The sequence below is a fragment of the Trachurus japonicus genome, chromosome 18 (genome assembly GCF_045865225.1).
Source record: "Trachurus japonicus isolate A0001 chromosome 18, Traja_1.0".
NCBI classification, from domain to species: domain Eukaryota; kingdom Metazoa; phylum Chordata; class Actinopteri; order Carangiformes; family Carangidae; genus Trachurus; species Trachurus japonicus.
Genome location: NC_140924.1, coordinates 4,609,870 through 4,627,237, shown reverse-complemented (window position 1 = coordinate 4,627,237; position 17,368 = coordinate 4,609,870). Strand labels below are relative to the sequence as shown.

Below are 17,368 nucleotides of genomic sequence, written 5' to 3'. Positions count from 1 at the left end.
ACTTTCCATCCTGCTGGGCTGTGAGACCCCACACAGTTCACTGAGATGGACTCATACTCAAAGAACTGCAGACGGTCTGGAGCAACATGAAGAACAGCTTCACCTGATAAAGAAACAGGGAAAGAGAGTCTGAGAGAATTAGACAATGTCAACTCATGTATATTGTACTTAAGTTAAACAAGAGGTAGACATGTTTCTTTGTCAACTCACCAGATTCCTGAGAATAGTTGGTGTTGTGACCTTGAGCGGTGTGCAGCAACAGTACATTCACCACTGCAGAGACAAAGGAAGACAGCTGTGTATCAGACATAGATGCTGTGAGCAACTGAAATACACAATTTCTTCAATCATATCATGAGTTATCACAACTATAACAACCCAAACCCTCACCTAAAAGTCATTGTGTAAAGTTGTAATCAAATTTGACCTTCATTTTAAATTCAGAGTGAAATGAGAAGCAGTACTCACACAGTCTGATGCAGAGAGCTGTGACCTCCATGTTGTCTTGTCGCTGACTGTCTCAGCATCAGACTGAATGAGAACAAAATGTGACGTAGATGAGGAGGCAGTTCTTCCTCTTCCTGTGCAGCGACCAGGCCACAGCAGGTTATAGAACTATGACTGTAGACACAGCTTTTGATGCTCTGCAGGTTAAAAATACTCTGTTTCATGGACTTTAAATATCACAGACATCACAGAATGTGATCTCAATCCAAAAACGATGAGGCATTTGACAGGTGTCCACATAGTGTTATACCTATTGTTGCTTTCTTTTCACAGACATTTTATATCTGTTTGTGGTTAAAAGACCACCCTTTTTTATGGTACATTCATGTGTGGCAAGGTGAAGCACATGATCAATTGGAGGCATAGTGGCCACCACTGTCACACATGGAAAACAAGAAGAGATTTGAAAAGAACCATTTGTGGGAAAATTCAAGCCAAAACAGAAGTTCCTCAAATGGCCACTAGAGGGACAAACACAACAGGTCACATTCAGGTGATGAGGGCTGAGTGTAGTAGATAAAACTGAAACAGCTGAGTTATATAAATCTTCCCTGGTTTTATCTTTTTAGGTGTAGGACAAATTCTATAAACATTGTGGATGTCCACACACTTCTGTCAGCCCTCCTCTTTCTCTGCCTTCACACTTATGAAACAATAACATCAGTCCTATACTGCCATCTGCTGCACGTCAGCCACTTATTACACCATTTATTATCATCAAGACAGTAAAGACACAAACTGTCACCACCCCCAGCCTTTGGAGTTATAATATCAATCTGTAGAATCCATACCATGGTTTACCACCGTGGTCAATTCCCTAATGAGAGGAAAATAATGAATATAATTTTTTGAAAATTTGAGGTAGAAGTGTACAGTTATTTTTTTGTAGACATCACTGAAAGATGTGCAGATATAAAGAAGTTAATCTTGTTAATTTTCTTGTGAAATATCAGAGAATTTGTCATCAAAATTTTACTTCCGTCTTTTTTTGGAACTTAACTAATTTTACAGTTTGTGCTACAGAAACAAACTCTCTCGTGTGCACCTTATCCAGGACAGTTATGCTGTTGCAACACGTGCATATAAAAGGAAGCTCTGATAGAGTTTCTTCTAGTTATTCATTATCTCAACAACAAAAGATCACTACACAAGATGGCGGTTATTTAATTCCAGGTCAGCCAACCACCACTGCAGGAGGCGTGGTCAGGTGGAGGAGACCAAGAGAACACGGCACATACATTAAAACAAAGAGACAGGTTAATTTGCAACACACAGTAAGATTACTTATCTCTAATGTAGTTGAGATGTGAAGAAGAAACAAACAATATAAACCGGGTCAAAGTACGTTTCTGTCAACCCAGTGACTTTGACCATAAAGACCTGCAGAATCTGCACACCGGCGAACTGATTCTGTGATAAAAATAGGTAAGAAAATCATAACTTTCACTACTTTTTAATTTAAAATAATGTGTCATTTCAAATTGTAGACCAAGCACAAATAATCATTGACTCTGTAGGCTACCAGAAGCCTTGCTTTGTTGCCTTATTATTTCCTACTGTTTGTGGTTCATATTGGTTGCATGAATACAAGCTCTACTTACATGTACCACTTACAGGTGTAGTACTCATATGAAGTACTACACCATGAAAATGTTGTAATGGGCTGAGGCCGGCCTGAAGTCAACAGGTCAGAGGTTTTCAGACACCATTTCACCCTGTTGACACCATGAATGAGGAGATACTGATTGTAAAATCACTAAATAGGCAGATTAACAGGTCAGCACCGAGTTGTTGCACGCAACCGTGAGATCAGGATGTTTACGACGCTACACGCTGGTGCTCATGGGAAATGGGGTCTTCTTTGGTCCACTGGTGCCGCCAAACTCAACCAAAAATGAAAGTTCTTAAGTATTGCTTTAATGGTTTTTTGTGTGGAGACACTTTGTCAGTCCTACGTGCTGATTGACAGATGGTGAAGTAACAAACTTTGATTATTATGTTTTGATGATTGATGATGTTTAATAAATGTCAAACTTTCTACAAATGTAGATCTATTTCCCCTCTCCAAAACTCCATGATGTTTTCCCTGAAAGTTGGACTCAGAGCATTGGTTTATCATCACACTGTGATTCTTCTTCTACTGGCCGAGGGTTGTGTAGCAGGTACGATGTCTTATTTACAACTCAACAAGTTTTGATGGTGTATAAAATGTTTATTGGTTTAATACAACTAAACAACATCCTGTAAGTGGATTGTAAGTTTCAAAGTTATTCAAGTAAAAAAATCTGTTATTGGTGGTAAACATTAACATTTTTAGTGAATGTCTCTGCCATCATCAGGTTCTGTCTCCTCACCTGTTATAACAGAGATTGACTTAAACAACAGCACAATAGTGTTACAGTGTGAGTCTAAAGGCTGGTATCCAGAGCCTGAGCTGCTGTGGCTGGACGCTGAGGGAAAGCTGCTCTCTGCTGGACCTACAGAGACAGTCAGAGGTCCTGATGTCCTCTATACTGTCAGCAGCAGAGTGACTGTGCAGATGAGACACAATAACACCTTTACCTGTAGAGTCCAACAGAAGACCATCAACCAGACCAGGGACACCCAGATTCTGATTCAAGGTGATTATTTGATCTTGATTTTTTCCCCAGCCTTCAATCAGCAGAGATGTTGTTGTAAAAAAAAAAAAATCTAAAGATCTGTTTTGTGTTTTTATCTTTTCAGCTGAATGTCCCCCAACCTTTTGTTCTTCAGCTCGTCTCAGCATCATCTTGGTTATTGTCCTCGCTTTCATTTGTGCAGCATCTTTTGTTATGTGGAAGTGGAGCCAGAAAAAAGACATAGGTACTCATACTAAACCATACACTCCTGATATGTTAGAAAGAAGGAATAAAAAAAAAAGTGTAAAATAACAGTGCAGTAAAAGAAAAATCATCACAAAGATTAAAGCGTCTTATCTCTCTGTTATTCACTTCCATACCTCCTTTCACCAAAATGCAGCAGATTCAAGCCAGTGTCCTGTTTTTTATGTTCACACAGAAACAAAGTTGCAGCAGGAGGACAGTCAGAAAGAACACAGAGAGTGGCTTCTGGCAGAGAGAAAGAAAATGGAGGATTTGGAAGAAGAAAAGACAAAACTTGACCAAGAGTTAAAGAAGAGAGAGGAACAAAAGAAAGATGTGGAACAGGTGGATAAAACTGTGTTGGAACAGGAGAAGGAACTCCACAAGCTCTGTGAGGAAATCAAACGTCAAAAAGATGAGATGCTGAAAGAGAAGGATGACATGGGCAAAAAGCTTCTTTCAGTGGAGGAGCAAACAGGAAGTGACAAAGCAAATGGCTACATGCAACTACAGAGAATCACATTGAACACCAAGGAACACCTGGAGCAGGTACAAAAAGCTGAGGACCGTCTGTATGATGACACAGAGAAACTCCTGCAGAAGGCGGAGGGTGTTTTAAAGACACTGACAGACAAGAAGACTGAAGAAGAGAAACACAAGGAGAAAATCAATGAGCAACTGAAGCAGGTAGAGGCACAAAGAGCTGAGATTCAGGAGGAATCACAGTCAGAGCAGAAACCAGATCCTTGAGCCTGGGTAGCTCCTCCTATCAGTAATGGGCTTTATCCACAGCTCCACTACTTCCTGAAATAAGCCAGCTCCTTTATTTCCTGTCTTACATTATTGGACCAACTGATTAATCCAGGTGTGTCTGACCTCACAACAATGGTCAGGCACACCTGGATTAATCAGTTGGTCCAATAATGTAAAACAGGAAATAAAGGAGCTGGCTTATTTCAGGAAGTAGTGGAGCTGTGGATAAAGCCCATTAGAGCGACAGTCAAAAATGTAAAGTTGTGGCCTGTGAGGAGACAAAGCTCATGAAAGTAAAAACAACACAAAACGTTATGAAAAACACTTTTTGAAAACAGCTATTTTATGATGATCATTTTTGTGGTTTTCTTGAATGACTGCTCTGGTTGATGTTGCCCTTTATACTGTAATATTATGATTGTATAACTTTGTATTCCCAACAGAAGAGACATGGATCTTAGTTCTTCCAAACCAGCTCTGTGACCTTTGTTTGACCTCAGTCTATAATCACCAAACATCATCCAGGTCATGTGACCAAAAACAGCTAAAGAAATGAGCCCAGTCTGTTGCTCCACTTTCCACTTATTCAGTTTCAGTTCAGCAACACGAGTGCGTTTGTTCATGTTTGAGTCATTATTTTGTTGTAAATTCAAGGAGTTTATGTTGAATTTGATGAAGATTTTATTATTTGACTTGATTTATTGAGGTGTCCTGTTGGAGACAGATCAGAGTAAACATCTCCCTCTGGTGGTGAGAGCTGAACTGCTCATAAAGGAAAATCAATCGACCACCAGACTTTCTTCCCAACAGAAGCTAAATCAAGTCAAATTAAAACAACAGTGTGTGAATGAGACTTTGGAAGACACATTAAAATGTCGAACCCTAACACTAGAAACAGACGTATGGTGATCTTCATTTCTAATGCAGTAAACTGTTGTGTATTAGGCCCATAAACAATATGATGAGAAATATATTTGTATGTTGATCAATGGAGCTCGTGGTGTCATGGAAATCAAGGCAAACTCCCCCATAAGCAACAAAACTGCAAATGTGTGCATTTTTTGTACTTGATTGTTTTCAAGTCACTTTTATTTCTATCCACAAAAATTACAAGTCACAATTACTTTGAAAACTGTTCATTAAAAGGTCAAATTAATTGTCACATATAATACAATGATCGAAAACTTGAAGGCAACCCATCTATACAATGTGTGTTACTTTCTCTTGTTTTCTGTTAGATGCTCACATGCATCTTTTTATATAGTTTGAGTAGCTGTTGAATGTTGTGGTTTTTACATTTCACTTTAACCTCAACAGTCAGTGAGAATAAACATGCAAGAGGAGGTAAGTCTAACAGCTTCTGTGGCTATTTTACGTGACTTAAGCTGTCGCTGTGTCTTTAGTCTGACAAGAGCAGACTTTGCACACCTTACTGAAAGTCTGCCAGGCCTAGAGTTAAGGTTAAAGGTCTGTTAAGTAGATGGAGTTGATACGAGACGCTAGAAAATCATATAAACCGTGTCTTCTATCCAACATCCTCCTTGTTCTGTCTTGTTTGGATGTGAGTTGGTGACAGTTATCTTTGTGTCACTTTCAGTTTCCCACAGTGAAGTAGTCCCACCAGCAGCAGAAGCAGAGCCACCATTAAAAGTGTGGAAACTGTCCTCAAGATGAGGTAAATGTGACAGGAGCAGTCTGAGGAAGGAGTGGTCTGAGGACGAGTGTCTGTGGCAACTGCTGCAAAGACAACAGAGACAGCATAATGACACATTATTGTTAATAATATTATCACTAATAGAATTATGATAGTGCTCATATATTCTTGATTGTTGGAGAATAAAGAACAACATCAAAGTGTCGTCAGTTCTTAGTGAAGTACACCTCACTACAAGGTTAACAAACTAAACACAAATACACAAACTGTGTTCTGGCGTTTTGCCAACATTGACATTTTCAATTCCATCTATTGATCCTGATTAAGCTGAATGGTAAATGGTCTGTATTTATATAGCGCTTTACTATACCTGAACGATACCCAAAGCGCTTCACAGTACATCTCATTCACCCATTCACACACACATTCACACACTGATAGCGGTAGCTGCCATGCAAGGCGCGAGATTCGAACAGCCAACCCTCTGATCATTGGATGACCCACTCTACCACCTGAGCCACTGCCGCCCCCAGACCACCAGACCAGAACCAGACCACCGTAAACCTTTAGTGCCTCACCTCGGACAGCCAACCAGCTCTCTGGTGATTCTCCATAGTCAGTGATGCTGCACATGTAGAGCCCCTGGTGGGATTTAGAAACACTGAGGATGGTCATCTCTCCAAGGGAGCCCGCGCCGATGCGAATGTCATCTCGATAGAAATCAGCCACCTGGGCAACGGAGGTGGTCTTGGTTCTGCAGCGCAGAGTCACAACTTCTCCTTCCAGCACAGGAAGGAGAGGACTCTCCAGGATCACAGAGCCAGCTGATCAGGATCAGGAGACAAAGGCAGTGAAAACTACGAGACATGTTCCATAGAAAACTGTAGAACACTAAAAATAACAACTATCAAACTGTACATTAGTTTCATGTCGGTAAACGTACCAGTGATGGTGATGTTGACGGTGTTGCTTCTCTCTCCGTCTCCAGTCTCACACCAGTATTCTCCACTGTCTGATGGATAAACGGGTTTGAGGGCACAGACGGACGTTGCTCTCGTCTCCCAGTTACTGACACATGTGCCGACTTCTCCCCTGATCTTCCTCATAACTCTCCATCCAGTCACGTTGGCAGCACTCTTACAGTTGAAAGCGACGGAGCTGTAGTCAAAGAGCTGCAGACTGGTTGGAATGATCTGAGCAAAACCCGCTTCTGTAACAGAGATTGACAAAACTGTTCATTTGTATCTGTGTTGAGGGTACATGTTAGGAATTCTATGGTATTAGTACAATATAGCAGAAACAACACCACATCATCTGCATAAAAAAGAACTCACCATCATCCTCAGCAACACAGTGGTGCATGTTTGAAACCAGATGGATCACTGGGGAGACAAAATACAAGCTGATCATGAGTCATGATAGATCTTGCTTTTTTTAATCCTACATTAAATTTAAACAGAACAGTGATCAAAAGAAAAAAGAAATCCTGTCTCAGACTGTAGATGATGTTGGAAAGACTGATTCAGTACTCACACAGTGTGATGCAGAGAGCCGTGACCTCCATGTTGTCGTGCTGCCGACTGTCTGCGCTGCACAACTTTGAGCTATACTTATGAGGGAGGACCTCCTCTTCCTGTGGCTAATTTTATTCCGGCACAAATGCTACGGACGATCTACAGTTTGGTGGACTTTGGTTGCTTCCTTATATTGTTTTTGTGCATGTGTGTTTGTCCAAAAACCACTAAAAACTACTAAAGCATTAAAGTTTGAAGTTTTTTAAAATGCAACCATGGATTCAGTGTGGACATCTTGTATGATTTCTCCATTGCATATGGTCCTGAATTGTAGCCTGATATCAGATTATTGCCTCTGTTGAAAGTGACAGGTTGACCTTGTTCGGACTCAGTTCTTGTCCCCAGATGTAAAATGAGTCCCCACAATGTGACTGTGTGAACAGGTCCTGTCCTCTGAATATGATCCATAGCAGAAAATAGAGGATTTTCATTATTTCTTGAGTCTCTTTCATTTTCCTCACTGTGGTGGCCGAGATGGATCAACACAACACAAGAGCCTCAAGGACGCATAAAATAAAATAAAAATGCATAATTTCCTGATGGACAAATTAGCAGGGTTTATCAGTGTAGTCACATTTTTACAAATACTGTATGTACTTGTATCATACCTTTTTCATTTTCTGACTCACTGTTATAATAATAGTATAAAAGGGCTGCTGCTCATTTCCATTCTGGCTGAATTTGTTTGCATGTTGTTACTTTGGCATTAAGGTTGTTGTTGTTGTGAACTGTTTGGCCTACCAAACCTGACATGTGTTTTATTACTCATGTATAGAAAACGTGGAATAAATTGTTATGACCATACCATATATATATGTATGTATGTTTGTATATGTTGATTTAATTTCCCAAATTATTTATTCATTTTACTATGTTTTCCCACCAGTAACACCAAAGCCTGCAAATCAATGTTCAGCCTTTAGAGGTCAGAATTGAACTGCAAATTGGAGGTTTGTTTGCATGGTCTCCTCTTTATTATTTTATTTGACTCATTTTTTATTGTATACAAACAGCTTTATTATTACAAACAGCTCATAAAATATATTACACAATAAATTAAGCTTAGTGAAAGTTCAGTCAGGAAGACTATCCCTTTTGAGCATGCTCACTGAGTCACCAGCCAACTATCCAACTTCCCTCTTGTTCCACCTTTCATCACTTGACTTCATCCAATCACAATCCGCCACCTTCTCTCCCTCACCAATCAGTCTTTAGCTGTCAAATTTAGAAGCGCTCTCTCTCTCTCTCTACCCTCATCCAGCACAAGAAATTTCTCGGCCCACCTCCACCCCCTCACCACCTCAATCAAGATACAGACCATCTTCATTTCAACCAGGGGCTTCCACATCAGGGTGCATCATCTCCCTACCACCACCAGTGTCTAGGCCCGCGGGGAAGTCCTCTTCAAATAGAAGCTTCACATCCATCGATCTGTTTTCTAAGCTGAAAATGCAGCTCTTTGCGGGGTCTAAGTGCCAAAGTTTGTTTTATGCACAATGAATGTCTTTTCATTTCTCAACCTGTCTTATTTCATTCCTAAAAGTATGTCCTGATTGAACTATTTGATCATCTCAATAATGTACAGTTACACACCTGTCACCTCATTTGTCTGTGTCGGGTCAAAGTGATGTTTAACATTGACAGTTGACCACAGCTAGTACATTTAACATCTGTAGCAGCTCCTCGAGTGTGAACAGGCAGACCACATAGACTGTGGTGGTTTAACTGTTTCACTGTCATAAACAACTGCCTTTTAAAATTAGACTCTGAGTCAGTCAGTTTTTGTTCTCAGCTGAAAGCAAACAAAGATGCAAATGACTGGGAACCTTGTAGCCTATGTCTATTTTAAAAATGTTTCAGCAGACAACCAACTAATATTATAACTCCCACAACACACAAAAACACCTGAAACATGTACCAAATGACAATAATATTATGAACTGTGATAAACTATGACTATCAGCTACAAATATATTCCTATGTATGTCAACTGCCGACTTGTAACTCAGTGCCTCAGCAAACCTCACTGACACGAGTATAAAATGTAAAAATATCCACCTGATATACACCCTCTGATTTTCAAATATTGAGCCATTGTACATTTTGCTTGATTTGATGGCAGAAGCTTTACAATTCACATTAAACTGTTCATTCCTCGTACTTCCCTAGCATGCCTTTTCAGGAGACCCAATAACCTATTTGAGAAAAATACAACTCCAAGCTAAAGTTAACCAACAGCTTGCATTTAGTGCTGATACCTTTGATCAAGTAGTTTCACAGCTTGCATCCATAAAATAATATATTTTCCCCCTCAGCTAGCAACACCCCCAAAAAAACAAAAACAAGTTGTTACACAAACTGGGAACACTGTAACTTCATGAGACATTTTTCTAAAAAGCTAACAGGTATAGAAAACACTCAGCTCATGAATTGACATTCTCTCTTAATAATTGAATCTATATATTAAGATGTATCTCAACATATGAAAGTTGTACATTTAACAGTGCTTCAACAGACTCCCGGGTTGATCCTTAAATCCACTGTTTGTCATGTCAGCGACCTGGAAGACAGATCAAATTCCAGCTGTCATGAAAGTTCATTTATAAATGTCAATTAAACTCACATACTGGACATATGGGGACATATTGACGCCAACAAATTATTTGACTTTTTTTTTTTGACTTAACTTGATGTTTTTTGCATTTCAGTTGTTAAGATGATATGTATCTGTAAAACATGTTTTAGTGACTTAAACACATACTACATGAACATCTAATTGACCTTTGTGAGATTTACATTTTGATCAAACAAAGTAAGAAGTTAAACAAAAAAACAAAAGAAAAAGTAAAAAAAGTACCTCTGTTCTTCTTGTGTACGACAACAGCATATGTTGCGTTCTCTGAATCAGGTACATTTGTCTTTCTAGCAACTGAGACATGAAGGGAAAATGTGAATTTCAGTGTTATACCTTAACTACATACATTTGAAATTCCAGATGTATAAATACGGGTAAAATAACAAAAAAAAAAAAAAAGAGCACTTTTGCAATGCTTTGTAGATTACACACAGCTTTATATTTCTGTTTTAACAAATTGCATAATGTGTACCATAACTTTAGTTAGTATCACCTTTACAATATTTTGCAGATGACAAAAAACTTTATATTTCTGAAAAACACATAACCGTGCAAGCAAGCAACATTTTTTTCTACACCCAAAAATCTGATATTCTACATAATTTCACACACAATTTCAATGTCCCACTGATGAAACTGGGTATCTTTCACTATGTGTCTTCATCAAGTGTTTGTGCTGAATTCATGATACAAAGCGGGTACAACTAGGAAAAGTGGTCCTGATAACAAAGGATTACTGTAATTAAATACATTTACTAAATACAAACCAAATACACAACACAGTAAGAAGACATTGCATTATTGGTTTAAATAATAAGAAACAATAAATCATAATAGAACAATAACTTACCTTTGTCTGTCGTCTTTATTGTGACAGTAGCATAGGTAACATTGTCTGGATCAGGTGTGTTTGCTTGGCGACCTGAAACATTCAGTAAATACACTGTTATCCCTTATTTCAAAATAACAAAAGCAACAACAGTAATAGTAACAGGAAAAATGTTTCTTTTGCTTTGATAATTTTGTTTAATTTTAATCACCTCACCCATTAAATTAATGATGAAAGCTGATTTTATAATCTAAAGTTTTTAGTAAGACAAGAAGAATATCGTGTGCATAACATTCTGGTTGTATTGCACTTTATATATATATATATTATAGATTAAATAATAAGGATTTAATGTTACATATTTGTTCACATCAAACATTAATGTAATTAGCGTAACATTATTGTATTAGTAATGAACAATTTATCTTGCAGACCTTTTTGTTTCTGATGGTGCAGTAGTCCCAGAACCAAGAGCAGCACAGCCAAACACAAAATGGTGAAGATTACTGGTAAAATGATGAAGAGCTGAACTGATCCAGGGTGGAGAGGATGAGGAGGAGACACTTGATCCTGTTGAGGTGTTCTCCCTTCTGGTTTGGGAGAAGGACTATATTCTGTGAATGCTGTGAGAAATGTGAATAGACAGTATTTGGATTTAGAATTATTTTATTTTGTCATCATAATAATGATGTAATAACAAAATTTCAAATTAGTTACAAACAAACATGTTTACTTTTTACGCAAAAAACAAAACAAAACAACAATAGTAGAGGGGTAAATGCAAAAAAAAAGCCACAAATGTCTTTCTATCACTATTAGCATTAAGGTCCATATGTAAACTAGAACATTACAATGAGTGATTTTCAGTACCTTGTAATTTAATAAATAAATTGCGTATTTACATTTTCATAACACAGTCTCACCTCTAACAATCAGCCAGCTCTGTGGTGATGATCCACTACCAATCACACAACTGTAAAGTCCTGAATCGTTCTTGGAAATACTAAGAATGGCCAAGTTGCCTTCATATTCAGTTTTAATCAATCGATCGTCTTTATAGAAATCAGCTGATGGGTTTGAGGAAAATCCCCTTTTTCTACAATGAAGAGTGACACTATCTCCCTCCATCACAGGTAGAACAGGACTCTCCAGGATCACATCACCACCTCAACAAGACAGAAATATTTCAGGACAGTTTCAATGAATGACTGATGGAAACCAACACTTTAAGCATAAATACTTGCTAGTTATAATGAGTGATGTATATAGTTCCATTTTTGAAGAGTATAACACTACTCAAGTTAATATTTTCCCAACATACCAGTGACAGAGATGTTGACAGCACTGAACCGGTCTCCTTGTCCATTTTCACACCAGTATTCTCCACTGTCTGACTCTGAGGCAGCTGTAATGTTCAACACTCCTGTGGATGCCTCCTGTTGAGTCGTATCTGAGCTGAGTCTTCTCATCACTTTCCATCCTGCTGGGCTGTGAGACCCCACACAGTTCACTGAGATGGACTCATAGTGAAAAAACTGCAGACGGTCTGGAGAAAGATGAAGAACAGCTTCACCTGATAAAGAAACAAGGAATGTCAAATTATATATAATGTACTTAAGTTCAACAGGAGGTAGAGATGTTTCTTTGTCAACTCACCAGATTTCTGAGAATAGTTAGTGCTGTGACTTTGAGCGGTGTGCAGCAACAGTACATTCACCACTGCAGAGACAAAGGAAGACAGCTGTGTATCAGACATGGATGCTGTGAGCAACTGAAATACACAACTGTAACAGCCCTAACCCTCATCAGAAAGTCATAGTCAATAACATCAAAGGTGTATATGTCTTTCTAACCACATTCAAATCCGTAATGGTTTGAAAAAAAGTCAAAACATATTAAGTTTTAATTGTCTTAGAGTTCAGAACGTTTTTAATGCACTTTGAATTTAACATCAAGATCAAATCTGAAATCTGTAGATACACAGTGCAAGGAGAAGCAGTACTCACACAGTCTGCAGAGAGCTGTGACCTCCATGTTGTCTTGACTGTCTCAGAATCAGACTGAATGAGAACAAAATGTGACGTAGATGAGGCTGCAGTTCTTCCTCTTCCTGTGCAGCGAGCAGGCAACTGCAGGTTATAGCAGCACAACGGTCGTTGAGGCTTCTGCTGCTCTGCAGGTTAAAAATACTCTTCTTTCACGTTCACAGAGTTAAGTGTGGACAGAGTCACTGTGCTCCTGAGTTCATACTAAAGAAGTTGAACTAGAACAGTGTATGTAATCTAACTTAAAAGATTTGAGATTCATATTTCATATATACATTAAATGAGACCAACCAAATGTACTTATGATCTTGCTTGTGAAAACAGCGAGTTGATGGATTCTGTCTCTCTGGAGCAGCATTGTCAAGTTAAGGACTATGAATTTGTTCAACTTTGGCAGCAACGGAGACATGTCGACATAATTTAGGCCACATGGTAAATTTATGTGAAGTAATGAGTTAAAATTGTATTTCTTTGAAAAATTAAGTAAAAAGTTCTTCAAATGACCACCTGAGGTACAAACACAACACATCACATTCAGTCAAATTAGCTGAGGTAATGTTAGCTAAGGCTAGCTGACAGCTAGCGACTAGCAAATGTGACAGGCACACCTTCTAATATGAGAACTTTAAGCCTTAAGAATTTTTTTTTTCTGGCCTTCATAGTTTAACTGTGCAATGGGCTCCTGCCTTGTAAATGATCAAATCAATCATATAATTCTGCAGATTTCAGCCATGTTTTTTTTTTTTTTTTTTTTTACTGTTCTGTACTTTAAAGTTGAACTTTTAATCTAATTTAACTTTGTATAATGACAATGGAATTAGTGTCAGAACAAATATCAGTTATATATTTCTATTTCTTACACTCTGATGTCCAGGTGAATAACTGCCTGTGAGTGGTTTTTAATTGCCCCTTGGGGATAAATAAAGGTTTATTGAATTGAATTGCATTGATAATTATATTTTTTTATGTTTTGGGATACATTGTCACTTTGCTCCAGGGAATAGGAGAGAGGAATAAGGAATATTAATCAAATGTTCATTCCAAGCAGAGCTCACAAAACCACATTAAAGCTGTTGCTTAGTTGCATCCCTGACTTTTATATTCTTATATTAAAACTAAAGTCAAGTCAAATTTTAAATCTAAAGATTTAAGATATGAAGGCAACAACTGTCTGTAGTTTGTTGATGCCTAATTTATCCCCCAGTTTCGACCCAACTCTATGGTTTTACTCTGAAAGTCTGATATAAAGTGTCTCATCTGTACAATGTATGTCTGTTATTTTCTCATGTGATTTCCTGTTAGATGCTCAGGCTATCATACGTATATGTGTAGCTCTCATCTGAGGTAGCCACGATATGAGGTCATGTGGTTTTTACTTTGGCTTGTCTTTTAACCTCAGTGTGAGAATAAACATGCGAGGGAAGGCAAGTTTAACGGTTTCTGTGGTTATTTTACGTGACTAAGCTGCCACTGTGTTTTTGTTCTCACAAGAGCCAAAGTCACACACGTTTCCAAAACTCTTTAGCAGGCCAGCTGTTTATTGGAGCAACACAGGGTTCAGGTTAGAGGTCAGTCAAGTAGAAAATGTTCAAACCAGACACTGGAAAACCAAACTAAATGTATCTGTATACAAACCGTTTCAGTAAACTAAGAGCACTGCAGATTGATTAGCTAACAAGCTAATAGATAAAGGCTAAATACAATTCATCCGTGAAAATTCTCAACATTTTAGTCTATGAATTAAAATAAAAATATGATTAATTTGAGAACACCACATGGCACAGTGCTTCTCCAGCGCCGGTCAATCTGGTTGATCCTTCAAGCCACTATTTTTGCCTTTCAGCAACCTATAAGACACATGGAACTGCAGCTGTCATAGTAGTTAAAATATGAATATTAAATACAGTGACAATGAGACCATCAGATTATTTTAATGACTCTATATTTGTAAGGGCTAGCTTTTGGAAACAATACTGATTTTAATTATTTTGTATTTCCATTATAATGAATGCAAGTGAACTGAATATAGGCCTATCATTAAAAAATAGTTTGAGTAACTTAAAAAGAGCCAATGAACAATTCATAAACATACTCCAAATTAAGATGGATTAAATCTGCAAAAGGATGATATGAAAGTACAGCTCGACTATCTAAAGAGGTGAACAGAGGTTAAATTAAAACAGAATTAAGAAATTGAAGTACCTCTGACATTCCTGTAGATGACAACAGCAGACGTTGTTTTCGTAGGATCCAATACGTTTGACTTTCTAGGAACTGAAATAAAAACAGGCAAATCATAATGTCAATCAACCAATTTTCAGTCAGAGATGTATGTGTATTGGTAAAATTACATGTTATCTTAAAAAAACTGATGACATAGTTTTATATCTCTTTAAAATTAAATTACAAAACGCACACCATAACTTTTGTTGCGATTTTAAAATACTTCTCAAATGACAGAAATGACAACCAACATTTTGTGCTTCATGTTATACCAATTCTAATATTTACCATTCACACTGTTAGGGTGAAAACTGTCTTAACACTGAATGTTTGCCTTTTACTGAGTTTGATATTGTGCCTTACTGACTAACAAATAAAACAGAGCACCATTGTTTTACTGACTGATGAGATAAGGCTGAACCATATCTCATCAGAACTAACACTGAACATATTCTCCACTTAGACATTACTGATCAACACTGAATATATCTCACTGATGATTGTTTTATTAGATTGAGCACTTACACATTTTACCCAATTAAACAAGTTAATTCTGCGTGGTGTGAAACATTTGCCTTTATGTACCTGTTTATGCATTCACTTTAAGTAGTAGTAGAGTTTGGCCTTGTGTTTTAGCTAACCTGTTGTGCCTTATGTTTTTGACTAAACCACTGAGTTTAAAGATAACTGAAACTTGTAAGCAAACCATATAGATTAATGTTGAGCCTGATTCATAATGCAATGAATACCAGTAACCTGTTTGATCATTCAGAGGTAAACTGAGGGCACACAGAGCCACAGTGAAAGCAAAACATCCCCAAGATTGCAGCTAACTGCTTGCAGACTGCGATTTCCTGAACAGGAGAGTTTCTTGTATCTGATGCCTTTGATGATCCAATTTAATAAATAGTTAACCGGAACATCGTTGTTTGTCCTCTCTTGGAATAAACGAACACGAATGTCAGCTTTCCTGTTTTTTCATCCTGACAACACCTACACTGTTAGCAATTGATGTAATTTCTACAGTAAATTTTACAACAATGCATTGTATTTGTGTTTTTACTGTAAATGACAATGCATTGTGGGAAATATATGGACAGTCCTGTATTATTACCATAGACTGTAAAAAATTATTACTGTAATTACCGGTAATTACCGGAGTTTTACAGTCACCGCGTTGCATCATGGGATTGCCGATTTGAATTTTTAGGCGCTAAAACCAAAACAGACGAGACTCCGACTCAGAGACCTTCATTCAACATCACGGACCAGAACTCAGGTATGTAAACCTAACATATTTTAAAATGGATAATGTTATATTAATTTGCCTTTCTGATGGTGTTGGTGACTGTTTCGTTTACTTTGATTCAGTTACGTAGCTATCAGTGAACTGAAATCAGGTTGTTAGCTAGCTTAAGATAACATTACATGTTCATCTGAGGTTGAAGCTATTAATCTGCCCCGTTTACGGTACGTTGACACCGGACACGAAGTGATTTTTTTCACGCGACGAGATTGAAATACACGAATCTCGCGACGCGAATATTCGTGCAAGTTCAAAATTCAACTTCACTTCAGCATAATATTCACGGGGCAGTGGAGAGACTGGTTTACCGCGGGAAGAGACGGTCATCTCGTCTGAAATGGTGGACAGTAAGTTAACGTTACGGTGTAATTCACCCAGATGTGTGTGCGCCTTGTTCTGATCACTGATCCAGACACGGAGGTGTTTAGTTTTCTCGTAAACGAGTGCCGCTGTAGGTAGTAGATGAGCTGGGCTGTCAGATCGGCTCGGGGCTCGGGGCGTGTGTGTGTGTGTGTGCACTACTTGTGTACCTATCTAACAGGGACCTCGTCGTGTGTGCAACGTAGCATGCTATCGACCGTTAGCGGCTCTCCGGCGGCTTGGAGGCGGGGTCGCCCCCTGAGCCGGGCTCCGCTGGCCGGGCTCCGCTGGCCGCACAGGTGAGGAGCGGAGGAAGGGAAGAGCCGTTGCAAGCACCACTTTAACGTCTCATTTACCGACGGTTGACGCAGCCTACGGAGGAGCCTCCAACGCCGGTTCCTCCGGAGACCGCGTAGACTGGGTCCTCCGGAGGCTGCAGCCGCTGAATTGAGAGATACACATCTTGTGTCTGTGTCTGTGCGTGGCTTGTGATCAGTTCCTCCGACCACGAGCCGATCTGACAGCCCCCCGCCCCCGCCCGTGAAGCCGAGTTTCCACCGAATCAACGGTCTTTTTTTTCTTTTCTTTTTTTTACCGCAACATACGGTTCACGTCATGATAATGTGGCCCAGTATGAAC

At 38.6% G+C, this 17,368-nt stretch overlaps 2 protein-coding genes across 2 annotated transcripts in view; both read right to left on the bottom strand.

Annotated features, from left to right (window-relative positions):
• The window catches only part of LOC146968414 (high affinity immunoglobulin gamma Fc receptor I-like), a 182,670-nt gene that overhangs the window by 58,815 nt on the left and 106,487 nt on the right, over positions 1-17,368 (bottom strand). The gene's annotated exons all lie outside the window — the stretch shown is intronic.
• On the bottom strand, positions 5,678-7,011 carry LOC146968422 (high affinity immunoglobulin gamma Fc receptor I-like). The gene is made up of 3 exons (XM_085759159.1): positions 6,701-7,011; positions 6,336-6,581; positions 5,678-5,828 (listed from the first exon to the last, which is right to left on the bottom strand). Exons 1-3 carry the CDS (start codon positions 6,861-6,863, stop codon positions 5,680-5,682), a joined length of 558 nt encoding a protein of 185 aa, XP_085615285.1. The 5' UTR covers positions 6,864-7,011; the 3' UTR covers positions 5,678-5,679.